Below are 23,752 nucleotides of genomic sequence, written 5' to 3'. Positions count from 1 at the left end.
TTCCTGTGCCAGGAGAAGTGGGGGGCTTTTCTTTCTTCTTCCCAGTGCTCAGGGGGCGTGGATCAGAGCCAGAGTCTGAGCCCGCAGGCTCATCCAACCTCTCTTGCTGCCCTAGCGGCCTCCAACACAACCGCATCTGGGAAATCAGAGCTGACACCTTCAGCCAGCTGAGCTCCTTACAAGCCTTGTGAGTACCTGCAGCACCCAGTGGTGGGCCCTGGAGAAGCCATTGCCAGGCTCAGACCACAGCACATGTGTCCAGTGTACATGACATGCACACAGACTTCCTGCTCCACCACCTCTACTCCCAGGACACTCACAGGACGAGAAGTACCTCCCCATACAGATGGTACTCAGGGGCCATGAGGCTCCAGAGCCAATCTGCTATGTCCCTGTTTCTGGTGCCACAACCAGGCTGGAAGCTGGGCAGCAGCAGGCACCTTCCCCCAAAGGCTAAGGTCACTGCCACTGGAGGGAGGTCAGACAGGAGGGGATCCCAGGCTGGGAACAATGAGTCCTCCACATGCCACTGTCCTCTCCTGTCCACAGGGACCTAAGCTGGAATGCCATCCGATCCATCCACCCAGAAGCCTTCTCAACCCTGCGCTCCCTGGTCAAGCTGTAAGCGCCCGCTGACTCTCCTCCAGGATGCTAGGGACCAAGTGGAACCTCCAGAGGGGGCAGAAGGGCCATCCCTGGTCAGGGACATGCATAAAAGTTTGACCACACATGCTAGGGATCTGGACCCCAGCCTAATCAATCATTCTGACAGTCTGTTTGACACATCGTGAGGCCTGATAAACAGAATCGGCCTCTTGCAAGCTCCAGAACATCATATGCTAATGTTCTGCCAAATTTTGGCAGCCTTGGTCCTCCCCATGTCCCCCTGTCCCACCTGCACTCCACCCCCAGCCCTTACATGCTCTACATGCACCAATAAAAGGGGTGTGTGGGCCTGGAACTCCACAACACAAGAGGGTGGTGGCTGTTGGGGGACCCAGGGTCTCAGAGAGTTCAGGGGTCCTGCTTCAGCATGACGCTAAAGGCTGCCATTCTGCAGAACAGCAGGGGACCAGAAGTCTGCTAATTTACATAGAATGTAAACAGGGAGCTTGCAGGTTTGGCTGCATGGTCATTATTCAGGGCCGCAGATGGGGCTGCCACTCGCTGTGGTACAGGTTATTGACTGCCCCATGATCCTACTGATACCCTGCCTCCCTGTGCTCCAAGTTGTATGTCCCAAAGGTAGGTTGCCCCGAAGGGACCTTTTCTAATAACACAGAGATTCCCTTGGACCAACTCCAGCCCTGGCTACAGAGCTTATCCAGCCCCAGACCCTCACGTCACAGGTGACGTCTCCAAGTTCCAGGGGAGAGGCTCAAAGATGAGGACAGAGCCCAGGGCTCCCAGGCTGCACAGTCTCTTCCCAGGCTGTGGCTCTTTGGGCACTGGACTGCGACCTTGCAAAACTCTCACCTACGTCTTCCCTCTCCTGTTTGCTGTACTCCTGCCAGATAGGTAGGGCAGATATTTTTATCCTTTGAAAGATGAGGACATTGGAACTCAGGCAGATTTGTGACTCCCTTTGGTTACACAGTGAGTTGGTGACAGTGCCAGGTTTCCTGCCTTCCAGTCCAGGGCTATTTCCACCACGCACCGTCTGTAGTGATGGTGTTTGCCTTGGAGCCCCTGCTTCCTCTAATGCGTCTCCAGTAGGAGACCATGTATATCCTCAGCTCTGGCTCCAGGCAGGCACTGCAGGACGGAATGGATGACCCAATCCCTACTGTAGCCAGATGCCCAGCTCCGTCCTATTCCCCACTCTGGCCTCTGCATCATCAGAAAAACAGAGGAAAGGACAGAGGAGGAAGCAAACAGCAGGCAGGTTCCCTAGGGGGATGGGACGGGCAGAGATTCCTGGATGGTCTGATGGGCTCAGTTACCTATAAATTGGGACAACTTGGCATTAAGTGAGAACAGCCCCTGGTACGGAGCTGGCACTCGATGTCTGTGGCGTGACTGAATGAACGCGTCCATTATAGATGTGCCTCTGGCAACTCTTCACCCCCCTCCTCCCCAGCGTGTTACGCTGTCTTCTCTCTGTGCTCATCTTCTGTCCTTTGCTCCTCTCCTCTCGCTTCCATCCCAGGCACACTGGCCACACCCTCCGCACAGCCCTGCCCTCTCAGCAATCCCACTGACTGCCAATAACCCTGACCATCCACTGTCCTAGGGACCTGACAGACAACCAGCTGACCACACTGCCCCTGGCTGGGCTAGGGGGCCTGATGCATCTGAAGCTCAAAGGGAACCTGGCTCTGTCTCAGGCCTTCTCCAAGGACAGTTTCCCAAAACTGAGGTGAGGGCCTGGCTTTTCCCCACATCTAGGTATGTTTGCCCAGGGCTGCTGGAGGCCAGGGAGGGACAGAGTGAAAGCCGTAGGACCTCACGCCAAGAAGAGCCAGTGGCTTGAAGTTTACCTGAGACTGCATGGGAAGGTTCCCTGGATCTCCTGACTGTCTGGTCTTATACACGCCTCCCATTCCTCTGCATCTCCTTTCTAGCATTTCCCCCATCCCAAGTACCACTCCTGGGGACATTGGGACCTGTGGGGACAGTAGTAAGCTGAGCCGAGGGCCCTCGGACCTCCTCACTCTTTGCCTGGTTCCACACAGCCAGACTGTCCGTCCTCACTTTGGCAGCATCTGGGTCCCTGGAATCAGGGCAGAGCCCAGGGCACTGATGAGTGGAAAACAAGCTGCACAGCCAGTCCCTGGTGCTAATGACATCCAGGCCTCCTCCGTGCAGCGGCAGCGGCAGCGCAGCCTGTGTGGCCTGAGCCTTGTCTACTAGAAACTAGCGAAATGCCCAAGGCCTTTGCCCTCGCCCTCATAAGGGCACAATCCAACTCTGATGAGCCCACAGGGGCAGGGTAGTGTGTGGATCTCACAGAGGGCAAGGGTAAAGCATCCCTAGGAGAATCCTTGCCTCCTGCCATATAAAAGAAGAGTTGCTGCCTAGGCTGTGGAGCAGAGCACCCTAAGTGCTGTGTGACCTTGGGAAAGTTGCTCCCCACTCTGAGCCTGTTAAGAGTCCTCCTTAAATAAAGGGCAGATGTTTCTCTCCCCATCTCAGTTCTGAAGATGAATGAGGAAAAGACTGGCATATGCCCAGAGCCCTTCAGAGTCAGGCTGCAAGACTCTAACAAAGAAAGCCCCCGAGGCTGCGGGCATAGCGAGCGGGACGCTGTGTGTTGAAGGGCAGGTGCCTAGTCCCTGGTTCCCGGGCTGGGGAATGTCTTAACTCAGGCTAGGGTCTTAGACTCCAGACATAATGAGGCGGCCCCTCTCCCCCTCCTCAGGATTCTGGAGGTGCCCTATGCCTACCAGTGCTGTGCCTATGGGGTCTGCGCCAGCTTCTTCAAGCCCTCTGGGCAGTGGCAGGCTGAGGACTTCCACCTGGAGGAGGAGGAGTCTCCCAGGAGGCCCCAGAGCCTCCTTGCTGGACAAGCCGAGAACCACTGTGAGTGACTGGGACGCCTGGACTGGTGGGAGGGCAGCTGAGAGAGGAAGTTAGGGAGGAGGCTTGGGGGACCTGGAAGGGGATCTAAGAGGGGCAGCAGAGTTCCCTCTGCTGAAGGGTGGCTGCTTGTGACCTGGGAGCACCTTGTCTCTCCAATGCAACGCCCCAGTTACTTGGCGGGGAAGTAATGATGGTAACAATGACAACTAGGTCTCAATAGTTCCTGATCCTTTGGACCTCACAGGCGCTATCTCTGTTAATACCCTGCCCTTGGGGCTCACATGTTTCTTTGTGATTACCTTCGACCTCAGGGCATTCCCGGAGAAAACAGACCTGAGCCAAGAGAATTGAATTAAATCAATTGAATTAAACCTGCTTGCAGAAAGGGAAAAAAAAAATCGCTCCTAGTATGTCCTAGAACCAAAAGGAACACTATAGAAATTGTTCTCCTCCAAGAGTGTCCTGCACCTCCTGCCTCCCGTGAGTCTGAAAGTGAGGCTTCAGTGGTCACTACCCACAAGAGTGTTTCACTGAGGTCTGTCTTGGGCCAGATCTATTTCTGGAAGGGTTAGGGTGAAAGGGAAAGATTGGGGTGGACAGCCAGGGTTTCTGAGGAACCGAGTACTAAGAGGTGTCGTGGTTGTAGGGCAGAGGGGAGTATTTTCCCCTCCCCCCTGCATCATGTTACTGAACACAAGAAGAACAGGAAAGAGAGAAACAAGACCTTGCTTCTTGTCTTCCTTTTTCCATCTTGAGCTTCCTCTCTGTACTCTCTCAATGGAGAAGTTGAACTGAAAAATCAGATCTAAGCATGTAAGAAAAACACCTCATAATGATGTAGACAGAATTGAGTCTAACCCCAACTATAGCTTTCACCAGTTGGGTTGGCTTAGATAAGTTGTTTAACCTTATTGACACTCTGTTTTCTTATCTTCAAATGAGAAAGATAACTGGACCCAATGTTGCACACCTATAAGCCCAGTGACTTGAGGCTGAGGCAGGAAGATCGCAAGTTCAAGGCCAGCCTTAGCAATTTAGCCATCCCTTCAGCAACTGAGCGAGACCCAGTCTCAAAATACAAAAATAAAAGGGGCTGGGAATGTAGCTCAGTGGTAAAAGGACCCCTGGGTTCCCCAGTACTAATAAAATAAATGACAAAGAGAATACATCTCTCATAGGCTGTTGGGGAGGACTGAAAGAGACTGTACAAGGTGAAGTGTGTTTGCCACTACTGCTGCAGAGAACTGGTGCCTTCTAGGCACATGTGTGGGGACAGTGTAGTAGCGTAGTTCAGGATACAGCCTTGGACGTTGAGTGGACAGTCTGGGGGTCTCTGAGACCCTCCCTCCCAGTGCACTAAAGGCCCTCCTAGGGAGGGTACAAGGACCTGACAAGGAGGCTCCCAGCAGCTGGCTAGGCCAGCAGACAGCTGTCCCCAGGGGACATTCCCGGATGTCTGCTACACACTCCCTCAGGGGGCTGGAAGGAGGAATGGAAACTTTCCTTCCTCAAGGTGAAACTTTCCACCAGGCTTAAGTCTTGGAGAACCACAGGGCGTCAAGCTCGTGGGCTGCCTGCCGCCTGTAATGGGAGCTAGGGCAGGGCCCCCCACTTCCTGTGGGAGCAAATGAGCCTTGAGAAGGAAAGCCAGGAGCCCTGCTCCAGCCAGATTTGATTTCCTCCTTGTTTGAAGAGTGGTTACTTAACACCTTGGCCGTGACTTTCCCAGCCTCAGACAGAGTCCATTGATTTCACCCCTTGTGCTTCATTCATGCATTTTGATTTCAAAGAATTGCTAAGCTCCCTTCTGGATGGGGCAGGCGGGGAATGAAAGGTAGAGAGGAAGGAAATGCCAGGACTCTGTGGGCATGCCTCAGCCTACCCACACTGATGCTGTCCAGGCCAAGACCACAGTCTTCCAGTCTCCTGGGAAAGTGACCAACTGGAGTTTACTCTTTAAGTGGGGAAGAAGAACCACACAGGAAATAGACTTGCGAGCCAAAGATGGGGACAAGTGCAACAGAGTCACCTATCCATTCCCTTAGGACAAAGGAAGAATCCATAGGGACTATCTTTTAAACCTGAATAATGTACAGGTGCCTTTAAAAGACAAGCATCTCTTTCTTTCCAGTTGGATCCTCACATATCTTTCCCAGTATGACCTAAGAAACTTAAGTTTTATTCTTTAAAAAGTCATTCACTGATGGATTGTCCTTACAAAAGAAAATTGTGTCTTTATAGTTGTAAAAATATTTCAGATAGTCATTTCGAAGTTCTTACAGAATTTGTGGACACTGAGATGTCTATGAGTCCCTGAAATTCACAGGTCCTAGTTTAAGAAATATTGCAATAGGGCCAAGGGTGTGGCTCAGTGGTGAGCAATTGCATGAAATGCTGAAGGACCTGTGTTTGATCCCCACCAGTGCAAACAAAACAAAACAATCACCCAAGAATCAGAGACACCCCCCAAAACTACAAGAGTAAATAAGAAAAAAGAAATCTCATTTCATTCAAAGATGCTACAGAATTTCTCCAGTGACGGATTTATTTAGCTATCTCTGTTTTCTCATACTGACCTAGAATTGTAGAGCCGTGACTTACAATTGGAAGGAATGTTAATGATTATCTATCCAAACTCTGACTCAAGGTAGAAGTGCATTCTCTTACATTGGGGACTTTCTAATTCAATAGATCCAGTGATAAATAATGTCTAGTTTATGCATCTGTAAATCTCCCCCCACCCTTCTCACTCCCTAATCCCCACCCCAAACAATCCATCTCTCCATGATTGTGGAACATCTGGGCTTTATAGTCAGACAAACCTGGGTTTGGATTCTGGTCTGTCACTCACTAACTGTGAGACCCAGAGGAAGTCACTTAACTTTAATGAGCCTCAACTTCCTTATCTGTCACCTGCCTCATGTGGCTACTGTGAAGGTTAAAGGAGGCCATGAAGATGAGGACTCACATGGAGAGGAACAGCTCAAGGAATATTAACCCTTGTTGCAAAGTAAATCTATCAGCTGATGCAGGGCCCGGTAGCATGACAGTTTATTTCCTCATTTGTCTCCATAAGCTCCTTGTGAGCAGGACTATCTTGTATTCATTCCTGAATTCCTCTGCACTTTCAGTTCTTGAAAGTAGTCGGCATCATACTCAGCACGCGTGGGTCTACTGTGCACCTGCTGAAGAGCTAGAGCATCTTCCTTTGAACCATAATTTGCCTCCTTCCATAATCCATCCACTGATGTTGGTTCTACCCTCTGGGACAGAACAGCACGTAGCCCTTTATGTCAACAGGCTTTCAGCTCTTGGATGGCTGTTCTGTCCCCACTTACTCTTGCCTTCTCCAAGCTAACCATCCCCCAGTCACACAAATGACTTCTGCTCCCCCACTATCCCTGGTTCATCTCTGAATACACTGTAGCTCACTGAGGTCCCCCTTAAGGTGTATTGTTTACAATGACAGCTGGACTAGAGTGGAGAACAATATGATCCATAGCTCCCTTGATCAGGGCAGCTACAGCCCAAATTCTACGTACTCGTGAGCTACAGCTGACTGGAGAGGGCACGGGAGCACCGAGAAGAGAAAGAGCAGGGCTCATCATAACATCTGTGGTTCAGAACCAGCAATGGACATAATCCACAGGTGAATAATAGGGAGCTGACCACATATTTACACCCAAGGGTAGAAACAGATGTTCGAAGCTGCAGGAGGACCAGTGCTGAGCCGTCAGTCAGGGACACATCTATTTAAAGGCCTGGGACTTAGGAGAAAGATGGGACTTGACTGACACCAAGGCCCAGGCCCAAGCACATTTTCATCTCCTCTCTCAGATGACCTGAACCTGGATGAGCTCCAGCTGGAGATGGAGGACTCAAAGCCACACCCCAGTGTCCAGTGTAGCCCTATTCCAGGTGAGATGGGTGACCTGGGGGCAGAGAAGGGGCACCCAAGCCCCCAGAGAGAGGCTGGTTCTGGCGGCATATCTGTAGCCAAGCTTCAGGCACGTCTTTTCTCGACTCCCCATCTTAGGGGAAGGAAAGCCTCTTCTCACTATTCCTGGGGAAGGAGAGAGTTCTCTCCCTTGAGTGGCTACTGTGCATGGGGGTAGGGGTGGGGTGACAGGGAGTCAAGCAGCCTTTACAAATCAGTCAATTGTAAGCTATGTATCCAGGAGAAAACTGCTCTCATGGAGGACAGAAACAAGAAATAATGCCTTGACCCCACGCTCAGGGGCTGCTTTTGAGCACTCCCTCAATCTAAGACCCATGTCACAGAATACTGGAGTCACATGGGACCAGGTCACCTCCTCTAGCCCTCAATGCTCCATCTCATTTTTACTAAAATCCCCCAGGGAGACAAACTCCAGGTCCCTGGATAATTCCTGCAACAGTACTATCTAACCCTTACTGCAGAGGCAGCTTGGTCTAGAGTTGTCTAACCCAAAGCCATTTTGCTGTAAAGAAAGAAAGTTCTTTCTCCTCAGTGCAATTTAACCTAAGACGTTGAGAGTGAAAAGTCCCTTCCTTGTGTATAAAATGCTAACCTATGGGCTGGAGCCTAGCACGTGTGAGGCACTGGCTTCGAATCTCAGCACTGCATATAAACAAATAAAATAAAGACCCATTGTCAACTGAAAAAAAAATTTTTTAAATAAGTAAATAAAATAAAATGCTAACCCACAATGCCAGAAGGTAGCACCTTGCTGCTTAGGCCAGGACAGAAACTTTTATTCAAAATGAACAAAAAGTGATAAACAGCTGAATTTTCCTATTTCATCCCACCTCCACTTTCCAGGCTTCAGTTTTTGGCTTAGGTTCCTTAACCTTCTCCCCTTCCCCTATCTAAACCCTAGAGCGCTGGCCTGACCTTGCCCAACACCAGCTCTCAGCACTTAGTGACAGTAGCACGCTCCCTAGCGACAGCTCAGGGCCAGAACTGACCCAACCAGGAAGAAGCAGGTGGTTTTTTGTTTTTGCTTTTTCCACTTGGAAACCCACATGCTTCATTCAAACTGCCACAGAAAATTCATCTCTGAAAACCTGTAACCAATGGGGATGCCATAAAAGAGGAAGTTTCAAAAAAGAAAGTCCAACTTAAACTTTCCTTTAAGATAGCTCATAAAAATGGTCAAATAAATTATGGTACATCATATGGTGGAGTATTTATGATAGAGCCATTGAAATATGGTCTTGAGAAATATAAGGATATGGTAAAAGTGTGATAACAAAATTTAACTTAAAGAGACTAAAAATCTCTATTCAGTAAAATCTCAACTTAGTTAAACAAATCTGTATTGTATATGTGTATTTTAAAAAAAAAAAAACTGTAAGGAAACATGCCAAAATAATGACTTCTAAGAGGTGAGGTCATAAGCAGTTTTAATTTTTCTGTGTTGTATTTTCAAATTGTCTACAATTACTATTATTTCATAATTAGAAAAAAAAACATGTTTTAAAAATAGCTCCCACAAAAGCCTCTCAAATTCCCAAACCACCTAGCAATACATTGAGAAACAAGAGTCTGAAGCCAAAGAAATGAAGAAATAATATGTCCAAAGTCATAAGGTGATTTAAGAACAGACTCTGAGAAGAGTGATGGAAAACACCAGGATCTCACCCATCTGGTGCAAAGTCAGATTGGAAAACCCCAAAAGCCAGCTACATTTTGATTATTTGCTTTCCCTCCCACATTCTGATTGACAGATGAATATGAAATGTGCCTGCACCCCTCTCAGAGAGCAAGGGAAGGTCAGACTGCTGTGATATCCTGTCTGGGCTCATCCACAGTGGAGTCCTTAGTGGGTCACTGGGCAGAGCCTCAGCCATAGAGTGTTACTGCCTGGGCACTCCCTCCTAGGACTGTCTCTACTATCCCAGCGGTATCCCCAGTTCTGATGCCCTCTCCACTCCCGTAGGCCAGTCTGTCTCTTCCATCCTTCCAAATGCTGTTCCTCTGGACAGATGTACTTAACAGTTCTTCAAGAGTGGGATTACACTGTGTTAATGGGGATTGCACTATGTGTATCAGAAGGAGCACTATGTATCAGCTCCTTGGAGGAAGAATTATTTGTGTTTCAGGGGTTCCCCTCCCAGCTCCGATCAGGAGTTCTTGGAGGGCAGAGACCAAGTCAGCCTCCCTCAGATCAGGGTTTCTGTGCCGGCAGAGGCCTTGCCCCAGGACCAGTCTGGGCAGCCTCGGCCCAGGGGTAATGCCTGCTGCTCTCTCCCACAGGCCCCTTCAAGCCCTGCGAGCACCTCTTTGAGAGCTGGGGCATCCGCCTGGCGGTGTGGGCCATCGTGCTGCTCTCGGTGCTCTGTAACGGGCTGGTGCTGCTGACCGTGTTTGCAGGCGGGCCTGTCCCCCTGCCCCCAGTCAAGTTTGTGGTAGGTGCAATTGCCGGCGCCAACACTTTGACTGGCATCTCCTGTGGCCTTCTGGCCTCCGTGGACGCCTTGACCTTTGGCCAGTTCGCTGAGTACGGAGCTCGCTGGGAGACGGGGCTGGGCTGCCGGGCCACGGGCTTCCTGGCGGTCCTCGGGTCCGAGGCGTCGGTGCTGCTGCTCACACTGGCCGCGGTGCAGTGCAGCGTCTCCGTCTCCTGCGTGCGGGCCTACGGGAAGGTGCCCTCCCTGGGCAGCGTCCGAGCAGGGGCCCTGGGCTGCCTGTCGCTGGCAGGGCTGGCCGCGGCCCTGCCTCTCGCCTCGGTGGGAGAGTACGGGGCCTCCCCGCTCTGCCTGCCCTATGCCCCGCCCGAGGGCCAGCCAGCCGCCCTGGGCTTCGCCGTGGCCCTGGTGATGATGAACTCCTTCTGCTTCCTGGTGGTGGCCGGTGCCTACATCAAACTCTACTGTGACCTGCCACGGGGCGACTTCGAGGCCGTGTGGGACTGCGCCATGGTGAGGCACGTGGCCTGGCTCATCTTCGCGGATGGGCTCCTCTACTGTCCCGTGGCCTTCCTCAGCTTCGCCTCCATGCTGGGCCTCTTCGCCGTCACCCCCGAGGCCGTCAAGTCCGTCCTGCTTGTGGTGCTGCCCCTGCCCGCCTGCCTCAACCCGCTGCTCTACCTGCTCTTCAACCCCCACTTCAGGGATGATCTTCGGCGGCTCTGGCCTGGCCCAGGAGCTCCTGGGCCTCTGGCCTACGCTGCTGCTGGCGAGTTGGAGAAGAGCTCCTGCGATTCCACGCAGGCTCTTGTGGCCTTCTCTGATGTGGATTTCATTCTGGAAGCTTCTGAGGCTGGACGGCCTCCTGGGCTGGAGACCTATGGCTTCCCCTCAGTGACCTTCATCTCCTGTCAGCAGGCAGGGCCCCCCAGACTGGAGGGAAGTCATTTTATAGAGCCGGAGGGAACCCACTTTGGGAACCCACAACCCTCCGTGGATGGAGAACTGCTGCTGAGGGCGGAGGGAGCCACATCTGTAGGAGGGGGCTCACCAGTGGGTGGGGGCTTCCGGCCCTCTGGCTCAGTCTTTGCCTCACACTTATAAATGTCCTTTCCCATTATTCTCTTTCCAATCTCTTCCCATCCTTCTCTCCCCACTCCCTGAATGATGGCTGCTTATAAAATAAATACAACCTAAACTCAATGGTGTGACCCACAGCAGGGCCTGGTTGCGTTGGTCCTCTCTCTCCATGGCCATCACTAGTGAGTGCTCCTTGGCCTAGTTTCCCCTTGGCCTTCCTCATCTCACCTTCTTGCTGCCTCTTCCCTGTCAGGTCCAAAGCTGTGGATCAGAGACTTGGAAATTTGCTTCAGGGTAATGAGGGAAATAAAAGACAATGAAGGAGGTGGGCAGCTGATAGGGCCAGGATCAGGGCACAATGCACAGGGAGACCCCACAGAGAAGGGGACCACCAAGGGCGTTTGGCATCTCCCTATTTATGGAAGGATACAAAATGTGTTCTGTGTCCCATAAATCTTGATTTATGTCATGAAAAAATACTTCCTATTAAAATGAACTTTGGAAGAGATTACACATTATATCCCTTTCTTAGAGTCTCATGGAACATGTTAATACAGTAAAAGCCCTAAAATTACTGCAGCAGTCAAATCTGTCGAATTTGCTGTGTGAAGTGGTGCACGCCTGTAATCCCAGTGGCTTGGGAAACTGAGCAGGAGGATCCCAGTTCAAAGCCAGCCTCAGCAAAAATGAGGTGCTAAGCAACTCAGTGAGACCCTGTCTGTAAATAATACAAAATAGGACTGAGGATGTGGCTCAGTGGTTGAGTGCCCCTGAGTTCAATCCCCAGCACCCCCCAAAATATTTGTTGAACTTTATTTAATCCTATTCCCCCAGTTCTTAGACAACTGGTTTTTATTTGGTTCATTGGTTTTCATAGAATACCCATTAATAGCTCACAGAACTTAGTATTATCTGTACCACCTGATGCTACCCGTGATACCACAAAATGCCATCTTTTCTTTCTTTCTTTTTTTTTGCGAGGGGAGGGTACCAGGAATTGAACCCAGAGGCACTTAACCTCTGAGCAACATCCCCAGTTCTATTTATTTTTATTTTGAGACAGGTTCTTGCTAAGTTGCTTAGGGCCACGCTGAATTGTTGAGACTGGCTTTGAACCTATGATTCTTCCTGCCTCAGCCTCCTGAGTTGCTGGGATTATAGACATGTGCCATCACACCTGGGCCCATCACTTTTTAAAAGTCCCGATCCTAGGAGCTCAACCAGGCTGAAGTACCAGAGGCAACTGGTGAACCCATCAGGCAGGACAGACTCTCCATACTCCACCCATCAGCTGCCCACCTCCTTCATTGTCTTTTATTTCCCTCATTACCCTGAAGCAAATTTCCAAGTCTCTGGTCCACAGCTTTGGACCTGACAGGGAAGAGGCAGCAAGAAGGTGAGATGAGGAAGGCCGAGGGGAAACTAGGCCAACCTACTTGTCTTGCCTGGAGAAGGATGGAGTGGAACAGGCTGTAGTGGTTCCTGCTTCAGTCCCCTCAAGCACGACAGGAAGAAAAGGATCCTGTGTGTGCTCCCCTCCTTCTCCTACAGCCAAGCACCAGTGAAACTCCTGCCTCCAGCAAGAAGGAGGATTGCTGGACCCTAGCGAGGTACACATAAGGAACTGTGGCTGTCTGGGTTGCCTCTGGCTGTGAGTCACCTTCCTATGGTTCTCCATCAAATGTGCCCTGCCACCAACTGCCCACAAGCCCAGTCCTCCCTTCTTATTCTAAATTCGTTCTATGGGATAAGGAACCTAGCAGGGAGGAGGTACCTAAATGTCTTTTAGAAGCATTGTAGCTATCTGGGAGTCCTGGGTTCCCCAAATAGGCCTGACCCTTCCGTCTTGCCCCTCATGACTTTCTTTCCTTCCTTTCTTCTTCTTCTTCTTATTATTATTATTATTACTGGGGATTGAACTCAGGGGCACTGAACTACTGAGCCACATCCCCAGCCCTATTTTGTATTTTATTTAGAGACAAGGTCTCACTGAGTTGCTTAGCACTTCACTTTTGCTGAGGCCAAGCTTTGAACTCTTCATCCTCCTTCCTCAGCCTCCCGAACCACTGGGTTATAGGCATGTGCTACCACACCCAGCTCCCCTCATGACTTTCTTATCTTTGGTTACTCAAGTGCATTTGAAGGTCTACAGAGTACCTCCCACCCGACCCCAAACACACACGTTCAATTTCAGGGTCAGAGGGTGAGAACTGGGGGCATTCTTGCAAATATAAAAGCTAATTCTTGGGCTAGGGAGATAGCTCAAGTGCTTGCCTTGTAAGCACAAGGCCCTGGGTTCGATCCCCAGCACCACAAAAAAAAAAAAAAAAAAAAAAAAAGCTAATGCTTGCCGGACGTGTGCCACATGCCTGTAATCCCAGCAGCTCAGGAGGCTGAGGCAAGAGGATTGTGAGTTCAAAGCCAGCCTCAGTAAAAATGAGGTGCTTAGCAACTCAGTGAGACCCTGTTTCTAAATAAAATACAAAATAGGGCTGAGGATGTGGCTCAGTGGTTGAGGGCCTCTGAGTTCAATCCCTAGTACACACCCCACCCCCCAAAAATAGCTAATTCTTGAAAACATAAAAAGAGAATCCAAGACCCACATATGGGTGAGACTTTTTCCAGGGCACCCCAACACCAGTCAAATTGAAAGGACAGAGTCTGGAATCCTAAGACTGAATGAAACATTGTTCTGCTGAATTTTGTTGTGATCCTTAACCAGGACCTACCCCCAGGGGCTCCACCTTACGACAACCCTGAGAAAGCTCTTGAGTTTCACAGCTCAAATTTCTGCACCTTCGCTGTTCCTCTGTCTCCCTGCTACTCCCAGTGCCTGATGGGAATTCCAATATAGGTTAACAAGGTGCTTAGGCTGGGCTGAAGGGATGCGGCAAAGATCACAGAGAACTTGACATATTTGAAAATCTCATTTGACTAGTTGAGTTACCTGGATTCTTGTAGGCTTTAGATGAATATACTGACCTTATAATTCCTTAGGGTCCTAGCCTGGGGTCAACTTCAGAGTAGGCACTCACTAAACTATGGTACTGTTATTTGTCAATTGTTTAAAGACCCCCTATTGTCCCTAGTGTGCCCAGGGATGATCGAGTTTTCTTGATGGAAGGAGTTTGCTTTATTTTGAGTACTGGGAATTGGTAATTCTTAAAAGGGAAAGAAATTGTCTAAGAACTTCAGGGAAGACAACGTTGGTATGATTTGGGGGAGCCTTGACTTCTAGGAAGTCACCCTAGATCCCCCTCCTCCATATGATCATTGTTTCCTTTGGAGTTAGGGAGCCAATCTTAAGGAGAGGAGTGACTGTGTATTAGAAGTTTAGGGGTTTTAGAAACTGTTCCCTAGAGGTGGCTGCTGCTTTGGTAAAGGAGCCTAGGCTTTTGGGTCGGTGCTTTGACCTGTGGGTTAGGGTGGCACTGCTGTCTAACTTTACTGTCTGCTTCTGAAGATCCAGGTATCAGCCAAGGTCGGACTTTCTGGTCAGAAGAGAGGTGCAGGGGAAGGGAGTGGAGGTGTTTCCCATAAACTAATTTCTTCTTTTATTGTCTTTACTTTCCTTCCTGTTATGGTTTAAATATGAATTGTCCCCCAAAAGCTTACATGTGAGATAATGCAGGAAGGTTTGGAGAAGAAATGATTGGGTTATAGCCTTAACCCAATTAGTGAATTCATCCCTGATGGGATTAACTGAGAGGTAACTGGAGGCAGGTGGGGTGTAATGGGAAAGTGATTCATTGGGGGCGTGACTATAGGGCATATATTTTGTATCTGGAGATTGGAGTCTCTCTCCCTTTCTGATCATCATGTGAGCTGCTTTCCTGTGCCATACTCTTGATGATGTCTTGCCTCACATCGAGCCCTGAGGAATGGAGCCTGTTCTCTATGGATTGAGATCTCTGAAACCGTGAGCCCTCAAATAAACTTTTTCTCTTAAAATTGTTTTGGGTAGATCTGTTAGTCACAGCAGTGAAAAAGCTAACTGAAATTCTTTCTTTCTCTCTTTCTTTCTTTCTTTCTTCTTTCTTTCTCTCTCTCTTTCTTTCTTCATTCTTTCCTTTCTTTCTTTAGTGATGGAGACTGGGCCCATTAGCCCTCTATGACTGAGCTACATTCCCAGCTCTTTTTATTTCTTATTTTGAAACAGGGTCTTACTAAACTGCCCAGGCTGGCCTGGAACTTGTGATCTCCCTCAGCCTCCTGTGTTGCTGGGATTATAGGCATGTGCCACGTGATGCCTGGTGCCATAAATTGTTTTCATTATTCAAAAAGTCTAGTCAATGTTGTGCCTTTACCCAGAATAAGATTGTGTAGTAATTTTCTGTTTTTTTTTTTGTTTGTTTGTTTGTTTTTACTGAATTCCTAGCAAGTCAGTATGTTCATTTCCTTTAGCTATCTCCTTTGTGCTCAGTAGAAGCTTATGAAGAGTATGTATGTCTTTGATTCATCACAAAATCAAAAAACAAATTTTTGATGCATGTAAATGCATTTTGTTTGATTAACAAACTCTTTCAAAATGGCACCCATGGGAAAGAATCTGCCCAAAGGAACTAGTGTGGTGTAAATGTTGGGAACTACTGGCTCAGTAAATGCCTACCTGGGCTTTGTGTGCTATGCCTTGGCAGCTGGTGCCAACCACAGTCTCCTCTCAGACTGACTTGTGGAGGAGGACCTCTCGTGGTGGCTCATAGTTTGCTAAGCACCTTTCCTTTTGGTATACACCAAAAGGAAAGCCCCCCAAAAAATCCAGAGCTAAAATTGGAAGACTATGGAGCAACAGAGTTAATAGCTGAACCTCCTTGCTGCCTTTTCCAGGAAGAATAAAGGTTTAAAAAGTAAAGGAGGGAGCAGGGAGCAAGATGAGGTGGTGCCACACCTGTGATCTCAGCTACCTGGGAGGCTGAGGCAGCAGGAGAGCAAGTTCCAGGCCAGCCTCAGCAACTTAGCAAGAACCTATCTCAAAATAAAAAAGGGTCCGGGACATAGTTCAGTGGTAGAATGCTCCTGGGTTCAATTCCTCATACTGAAGGGGAAAAAAATGAGGGAGGGGAAGAAGGAATTGCAGACAGCTAGCAGGGCTGAGTAAGAGAGGATTGCGGCAGGTAGCTAGAGCCCTGATCCTTTCTGAAACTGTCCTAACTACCTTTGCTCTGGTTTAGCAAGATCCCTCACTCATACCCACCACTCCTATGTCCCTTCTGGGTTCTAGTCCTATACCATCTCCAGCCATGTGAAAATTGTCAAGATGTAAATATTTGGATTCTTCTGTATAATAAAGCACCAGTGAAGTACCATATAGGTTCCTCAGCTCCTTTCTGCTGCCCCTAGTGGAGACATGGATGTGGGGTGTGGTGGGGCTGCTTTGAGGAAGGGGTGATCAGAGGGTCGTCTCTTCCTAATCCATCTTCTGAACATGGGGCATCTGGGGCACAGCCAAGGAGGCTCAGGACTGAAGTTTGGAGGTCTCAGAATAAAATCCCATTTTGAAGCGTCCTTTACGTGCTTGGCACTGGGTCAGACAGCATGGTCTCAAGAAAGCAGTGAGCAGGTTGAGCTCTTATTCAGACCCTGAACACTTTGTCAGACCCAAGGCTAGTGCTAGGGTTTTCTGATCCTGTGAATCCTCAAGAATCAGCTCCCTTTCTTCTCCTTGGGTGAACTTCCTCACCCACTCTCAAGCCTTGCTTCAAAGTGGGATGTTGCCCACCAGACTTCCAGGGCCCTTCTCAAGGGAAGGCAAAGACTGAGTTTAACAAAAACCTGCGGCCTAGGGGATGAGATGTTAGCCCCAGAACTGTACCAGGACTTTTGTGGCCTAGTACCTGACTCTCTCCTCCTCCTCCCTTTTCTTCCTCCTCCCTCTGCTCTTTCCCTTCTCTCTTTCTCTTCTCCCTCCTCTTCTTTTTCCATTTTTGCATTTAAAATCACTTCAAATTTTATTTTTTTTTTAACGGATATATGAACTCCACTCTTCAAGAGAGAACCTTCCAACCCCTTCCATCCTCCTGGCTCATCCTCAGGAAGCTGTTCTTGTTAGACAGGGTTAAGGGAAAGAGACTCAGGCATTAACTCCTGTAAGTGTGTATTTCTTGAGAGAATATGTATAAAGCAATGAAGGAGGCAGAATCTAAGCAAACTCAAGACCAGAAAGAGCAGCAGGATTAGCCTTTGTTCTGGATTTGAAGTAGCTCTGAATTCCAGCCAGTGAGAATCTGTGTTCTGGATTTGAAGTAGCTCTGAATTCCAGCCAGTGAGAATCTGTGGTTAGTCACTTGTGCCCACCACAAGCAGGCTGGGCTGCTTTCTGTAGGCCTGTTCTCCTGTCTCGCCACTTCTCAATCACAACCAATTGCTCCCTCCCCACTCCTTTTTGTTTAAAAAGCTTTAATCTAATTTTTAAATAAGGAATGCATTTGACATGGTTCAAATAACAAAAGTTTTTCAAATAATAGTCTCTGTCCCATTCCTGTCCCTATTTGCTTACTTCATAAAACCTCACTGGTTTGCCAGATATTAGTGTCTTGTATCCTTCCAGAGGTTTTTTAATGCATATACAAGCAAGATGCAAAGATGTGCTTATTTTTCCTTTTTACCTAAAGTTAGAATACCACAATGTGCTTCTGCTTTTTTTTTAAAACATACTATTATATAACTCAAAGATCTTTCCATAGCAGTAGAGAAAGCTTTCTCATTTTTTCATAGCAGCGGGTATCCCGTTATATTGATAACATGATTTTATCTCACTATTCCCTTTCTGACGGACATTTGGATTGCTTAATAGCTTGCTCTTATAACTGATACTGCAACATGCAGCCTTTTAGCACACATGTATATACATAAGATAAATCCCCAAAAGTGGGATTGCTGGGTCCAAAGAATAATTCTGAGTGCTTATACCATTTTTTCCCCTTCAGTACTGGAGATTGAATCCAGGACTTCACACATGCTAGCAAGCACTCTACCACTGAACTACATCCCCAGATCTTTTATTCTATTTCGAAATAGGGTCTCTGTAAGTTGCCCAGGTTGGCCTTGAACTTGCCATCCTACCTCAGCCTCCTAAGTAGCCAGGATTACAGACATGCACCACCTGCTGGGTTAATTATATCTTTTCTTTACCTCACGATGCTTTTGACTAATAAGCTGTGTTTATTCATGATTCCTCATTGTGAACCTATTCTTCAGGGTCTCGGTTGTTAAGTATCCTTTCAGTAACAGGTCCTAGGCTAATTGCCTTGTTTTCTTTTGGCATTTTCTGGGGCAATGTCCTGAGAGATTGAGATTCTGACTAGCCAAGCTTCTTTTTTTTAATACGTGGCTAAGTCATATATGCCATTGGGCAAATATAATGGGCTAACCACTCTTAGATTGGGTACCTGTCCTGGTCCACTAAATTATAGTGTATAAATGGGTATGTCTCTGTGGTTTTGTGGTGGACAAATATGAATGCTCAGGTCTTCTGCTTGAGCAAGGGTAGACAGGGCTCTTCTTTCAAAATTGACAATAGGCCTGGCAGAATAGTTCCACAAGGGCAAGGACCATGTTGATCTCATTCGTTATTGTACACTACATTCTTTTCACAGAACCTAACAAAAAGAAGATGCTCAATTAATTCTGTTAAGAAAGAGAGAGAGAGAGAGAGAGGGCTGGGGTTGTATGTAGCTCAGTGGTAGAGTGCTTGCCTAGCACGTGTGAGGCCCTGGATTCCATCCTTAGTACCACATAAAAATAAATAAATAAAATAAAGGTATTGTGTCCATCTACTACAAAAAAAAATATGAAAAGAGAGAGACAGACAGAGAGAAGAGAATTAGGAAATAAGCATAACTAGTTATATCCCTAAAGATTATTTCCCAGTCTAAAGGGGCCATGGAGCCAGGAAATGCAAATAACTCAGAGTAAGAGGTAGCTTCTTATCTGAACTAAACCATTTGAATCCCTGAGAAATGACGCTCTGACACTCCATTCCCCAGTCTAGGTCATGTACTTGGGCAGGTCCTTTCTGTTTGTAGGAAAGCAGTGTGGGTGCTTCTTTGTATCAGCTCCGACCTTGGGTACCACAGTGGTTCAAATTCTACCATTGTGGCAACTTGTTCCATCAGGTTAGGCAGAGCTGTTTACTTTAGCCAGTCCAGTAACCACTTCCTCTGTTCTGGTAACATCAATCTGACTTTCCTTCAGGCAGGGCTCCCACAGCTCTGTGCTGCCTGTTCAAATGGAGTCGACTATGTTCTAGGTGCCATAGGTGAAGTCTTGTCAGCCTTTTCTGTTCCCTGAGCACATGATTTGTCCAAGGAGGGGACTCATATCCCCAAGTCCTTTTTGTTGTTGTTGTTGTTGTTTGTTTGTTTTGTTTTTAAGTACTAGAGATTGAACCCAGGGATGCTTTACCACTGAGCTACAGCCCCAACCCTTTTTATTTTTTATTTTGAGACAGGGTCTCATATGTTGCTGAGGCAGGCCTAGAACTTGTGATCTTCCTGTCTCAGCCTTGCAAGTCACTAGAATTATCAGGCATGTGCACTGTACCTGGTTCCAATCCAGGAACTTTGGTGGAGCAAATAGGAAATTACTCTTTCCCTGGAGTTGCTGGTGTCTGTCTCACCATTTGGAAAGAAATGGATCCTGATGGTATTAGCTGAGCATTTGTATTCAGTCATGCTTGAAAGTACACTTGGACTGCTCATGTTGTAAACCAGTATTTTTGATTGCACAAGAGAGAGTATTAATTTGTCACTTACTGTTTGGAGGAGCAGTAGAGAGGCTTCTTTCACAAATCACTGCATCACCCACTGTCCAGGGGATTAGGAGTAACCTATTGTCCTCTTACCAGCCATTAGGGTGGAAGAGGGCAGTTACTGGCTTGAAATTTTTATAGGCAAAAAAAGAATATCAGGCAGAATGCAGTGGCGCACACCTATAATCCTAGTGGCTTAGGAGACTGAGGCAGGAGGAATCACAAGTTCGAGGCCAGACTCAGCAACTTAGTAAGACTGTCTTAAAGTAAAAAATAAATACACTTGGGGATGTGGCTCAATGTTCAAGTGCCCTGGGTTCAATCCCCTGCACCAAGGAAAAAAAAAAATAAAGATTGTCAGGATGGGCTATCAGGTGTGGACAGTGGGCCTGTGTGGTAGGCAACCTAAGGCAAGAGAATCCAAATGAGGGAATAGAAGGGGAAAATGAGAAGGTAAGTGAGAAGATCAACTTGCACTGCCCTGTTTGGATGTGGCGGGTAGCTTCAGAATTCCAGAGCTGTCACGCGTTAGCATGGGGATGGAGCTTAGAGAACACCAGGCCACTGCCTCATTTTATATAGAGGAGGAGACTGAAGTGGGGGCACGTGCCCATTACCCTGCAGCTCCTCAGGGGAGAGCTGTGGAGACAGATGTATCGATATTAGAACAGCATCTTACAGTTGATAAATATGATTCTGGAGTCAGACCTGGGTTTGAATCCCAGATGTGCCACCAATAGCCAGCTGTCCCTTAACTTCTCTGAGTCTCAGTTTCATCATCCACAAAATGGAGCTAATAATACCTATCTCTAAAATTCTTTGGAGAGCTTTAAAAAGATTTTTCATGTAAAGCACTTAGCTTAGTGACTGGCTACTGCCAGAATGAGAGAGAACCAGTTGACTAAGAATTCACCTCCTTGAGGAAGGTGCCTCTGGATGAGAGGCACCCCTTGTCAAAAGCACAAGTTTCTGGGTTCTGGTTAACAGAGGAAGGCAATGGAAGGAAGGGGACCCAGTCTAGCAGAATGGTGGAAGGGATGGGGAAGGTAATTAGGAAAAGAAGCACATGTAGGGGAGAAACACTGGGGTGGGAGTTGGGGGCGTGGGAGGGGGGGATGAGAGGCATTGGATAATCTGTCATCTCTAATATAAACTATGAGTTGGAGGGAGGGATGGACACTCTGGGGGCCGTGGCAGGAGGTAGGAGGGACTTGCCAAGAAGCAAGGAGAAAGTGGAATGTGCTGTTTCTTGTGTGTAATGAGTCTTGCCCCAGCCTCTCCAGGACTTCATTGGCAGCACTGTGCAGTCAGGGCCCGCAAGCTGCCCTGCAGCCAGCCATCCTGGGGGGCAGGTCCTGAAAACACGGCCCCCCACCCCTCCCTGTCCCCTCCCTCAACCTAAACAAGACAACCTGGGCAGGGGGGCCACACGCTGATGGAAAAATACACACTTGGCTGGAAAAGGAGCTTTATTTGTATGTGTTGAATTCCCGCAGCAGCCGAAGGATAAATAGCTGGTCCTAGCCTCAGCTTAGACTCTGCCCACAAGGTGGGTGGTAAAATCTGTTCTTATTTAGATAGCTTGTGGGGAGAGGTGAAGAGGGGGACTGGGGCAGCAGGAGAGGGGAACTTGGAATCTGCAGTGTTTATATGATCAGTCATGGATGTCATCTCTCCTCTTTAATTAGAGGTTTGGAGTTGAGAAACTGCTCAACTTGCTTGTCCTAGGAACAGAGCAGACTGGCAAATAGGCAGGGGGCAGAGCAGCTCCTGGGGCCCACCTATGGTTGCATTGCTGTCTCCATTCCCCAGCTCCCTGCCAAGTACCCAATAAATGTCAGTACTGTGCCAAGCCATGTCCTGGGTGCTTCACACGCATCGTCTCAGTTGATCCTCACAATAATCCCATGGGTTAAGGACCATCACGATCGTTTTACAGAGGCAAAAACCAAAAACAGAAGGATTGAGTAGAGGAGCACTAAGGTAGCACGACTGGGAATCGGCAGCACCAAGGCTGGAACCAGGCCTCCTTGACCGAGTTCCTGCTTTTAGCCACTGCTCATTGTGGGCTGGTGGTAGGGATCCAGGCTTTTCTAGTTCTCAGGCACATCACTTCGTATCCCTAACCCAAGTCCTCTGCACTTGTTAAGGCAGAGACAACTGACTTCTAAAACTCCGGTATTTCTTATGATTAGAAAATAGTCCCTTGTAGCCACTATATCTTTGGCACCTGGCGTCAGACAATAGACACACATTTTTAGATAGGTTCCAGCACCATGAAGAAAACTAATCACTGCAATGGGCTAAGAGCCAGAGAGTACCTAAGGTTCTGGAGCACTTTTAGATGGCATGAGGACTTACTGCTACAACTACAATTAAGATGGCCAATTGAGACCATCATGAGAATGTAGGAGGCAGAGGAAATGGCGTATGTGAAAGCCCTGAAGCCGGAATGTTTGAGGTTGACAGTGGGCCAGTGTGGCTGGGATGTGGTGTATAGAGGTAGAGATAAAGCAAGTAAGGGCCAGATCATGAAGGGTCTCACTGATCAGGGAAGTGGACTAAATTTTTGTTCTCTTTGCAAAAGGAAACCACTTGGAGAGGTTTAAGGAGTGAAGCCAAATCTGACCTCTGTTGTCAAGAGATTATTCTTGCTGCTGTGAGGAACAGGGACTATAAAGGGTCAAGGGTGATGTCAAGGAGACAATAGGAGGCTGTGGTTAAGATGCAGGTTAGAGAGGATGGACGCTCGAACTAGTATTAGAAGTGGAGGTGGGGAAAAGTAGCTGGTGGAGCTGACCAGACTAGGTGACAGATTAGTGTGCAGGAGGTTTTGTTTATCAGAGGTGCTGTTTTCCTACAACTGTTCCCTCAGTCCAACTCTCATTTCACATGTGTTAAACCCAGACAAATCAGCACATGGCATTTCCCTGGCCATAGTGATTGCTTCTAGGGTGGTCCGATCATAGACGTCTGTTCCACAGAAAGCAGAGGTCTGTGTTCTGATAGATATGAAGAAGAAAGTGTCACTGCTGCTATCATGTTGTTACCTAGGAGGGGAATAAACTTTAGGAACAAGTGGTTCAAGAAAAAGCTGGTAGTGTGGATGGAAGATGGACAGAAACCAAGATCTTGATATTGCTGAATTTCTGAATCCACCCATCCAGATGTTTGCCCTTCTCTTTAGTACGGTGATAGATTTCCTTTATTATCGCCAGTTAGGGGCAGTTCATTTCACTACTGAAAGCATCCTAATTGATACATTAATGGAATCTAGGAACCCCAAACCTGAGTTAATGCGTGTAGAAAACAAGCCTGGAATAAAATTATTTACTAAACTTTAAAAAGCACACAGTAACTGAGTAGTGAGTTTGAGAATTCTGTAAGGTCTAGAGATAAAACTCAGTGGCAGAGTGCTTGCCTAGCATGTGCAAGGCCTTGGGTTTAACTGTCAGCATGAAGAAAAAAGAAAAAAGCAAAAAAAAAAAAAAAGGACAAGTATATTGTAAAATCACAAGTATGGAATTCAAGTTCGGCACCTAATTGTTCAGAGTAATACTTTGCCATGAAATGATGCTAGGGAGTGAAAGGGAGTAACAATCCCTGTTTAAATTTGTATGATTATTTGAATAATCCCATGTCTGATATCCTCACCTTTATGTTCTCAAACATGAACATAATACTTGGCACACAGTAGGTGTTCCTTAAATATTTGCTGACAAAACCAGCTATATAAAATCACAAAAAGCACAAGTTGCGAAAAAAAATGAAACATTAACAAAAAGGCACACTGCCTTACTCCAGGTTTAAGGCTCTGACAAGCTATCCCTGAAAGCCTAGAGGTGACTGAATTATTTCCAACAGCTATTTTGCATCTATGTCAGACATTTAGTGTCTCTAGTGATGGTAGTAAGCTGGCAAAATAAAGGATAATTCCAGATATTTTAACATCCTGACTATATAGCACCCTGGCCAGTTCACCTCAAATACACATGAAGAATAAACGCATGC

General features: G+C 47.7%; 1 protein-coding gene across 4 annotated transcripts in view; it reads left to right on the top strand.

The window, feature by feature from the left end:
• Positions 1-11,115, top strand: part of Lgr6 (leucine rich repeat containing G protein-coupled receptor 6) — a 118,974-nt gene extending 107,859 nt beyond the window's left edge. For all 4 annotated transcript variants that reach the window (XM_047521690.1, XM_047521691.1, XM_047521689.1 and 1 more), the window contains 6 exons: positions 116-187; positions 550-621; positions 2,234-2,359; positions 3,362-3,522; positions 7,360-7,440; positions 9,761-11,115. In XM_047521690.1, coding sequence (XP_047377646.1) covers positions 116-187; positions 550-621; positions 2,234-2,359; positions 3,362-3,522; positions 7,360-7,440; positions 9,761-11,016 — 1,768 coding nt within the window. In that variant the 3' untranslated portion in view covers positions 11,017-11,115. The remainder of the gene's footprint in view (positions 1-115; positions 188-549; positions 622-2,233; positions 2,360-3,361; positions 3,523-7,359; positions 7,441-9,760) is intronic.
• Positions 11,116-23,752: the final 12,637 nt, after the last annotated feature.

Source organism: Sciurus carolinensis, chromosome 12, assembly GCF_902686445.1.
Source record: "Sciurus carolinensis chromosome 12, mSciCar1.2, whole genome shotgun sequence".
Taxonomy (NCBI): Eukaryota; Metazoa; Chordata; class Mammalia; order Rodentia; family Sciuridae; genus Sciurus; species Sciurus carolinensis.
Note: the sequence above shows the minus strand (reverse complement) of the source record. Positions and strands in the feature narration are given on the sequence as shown.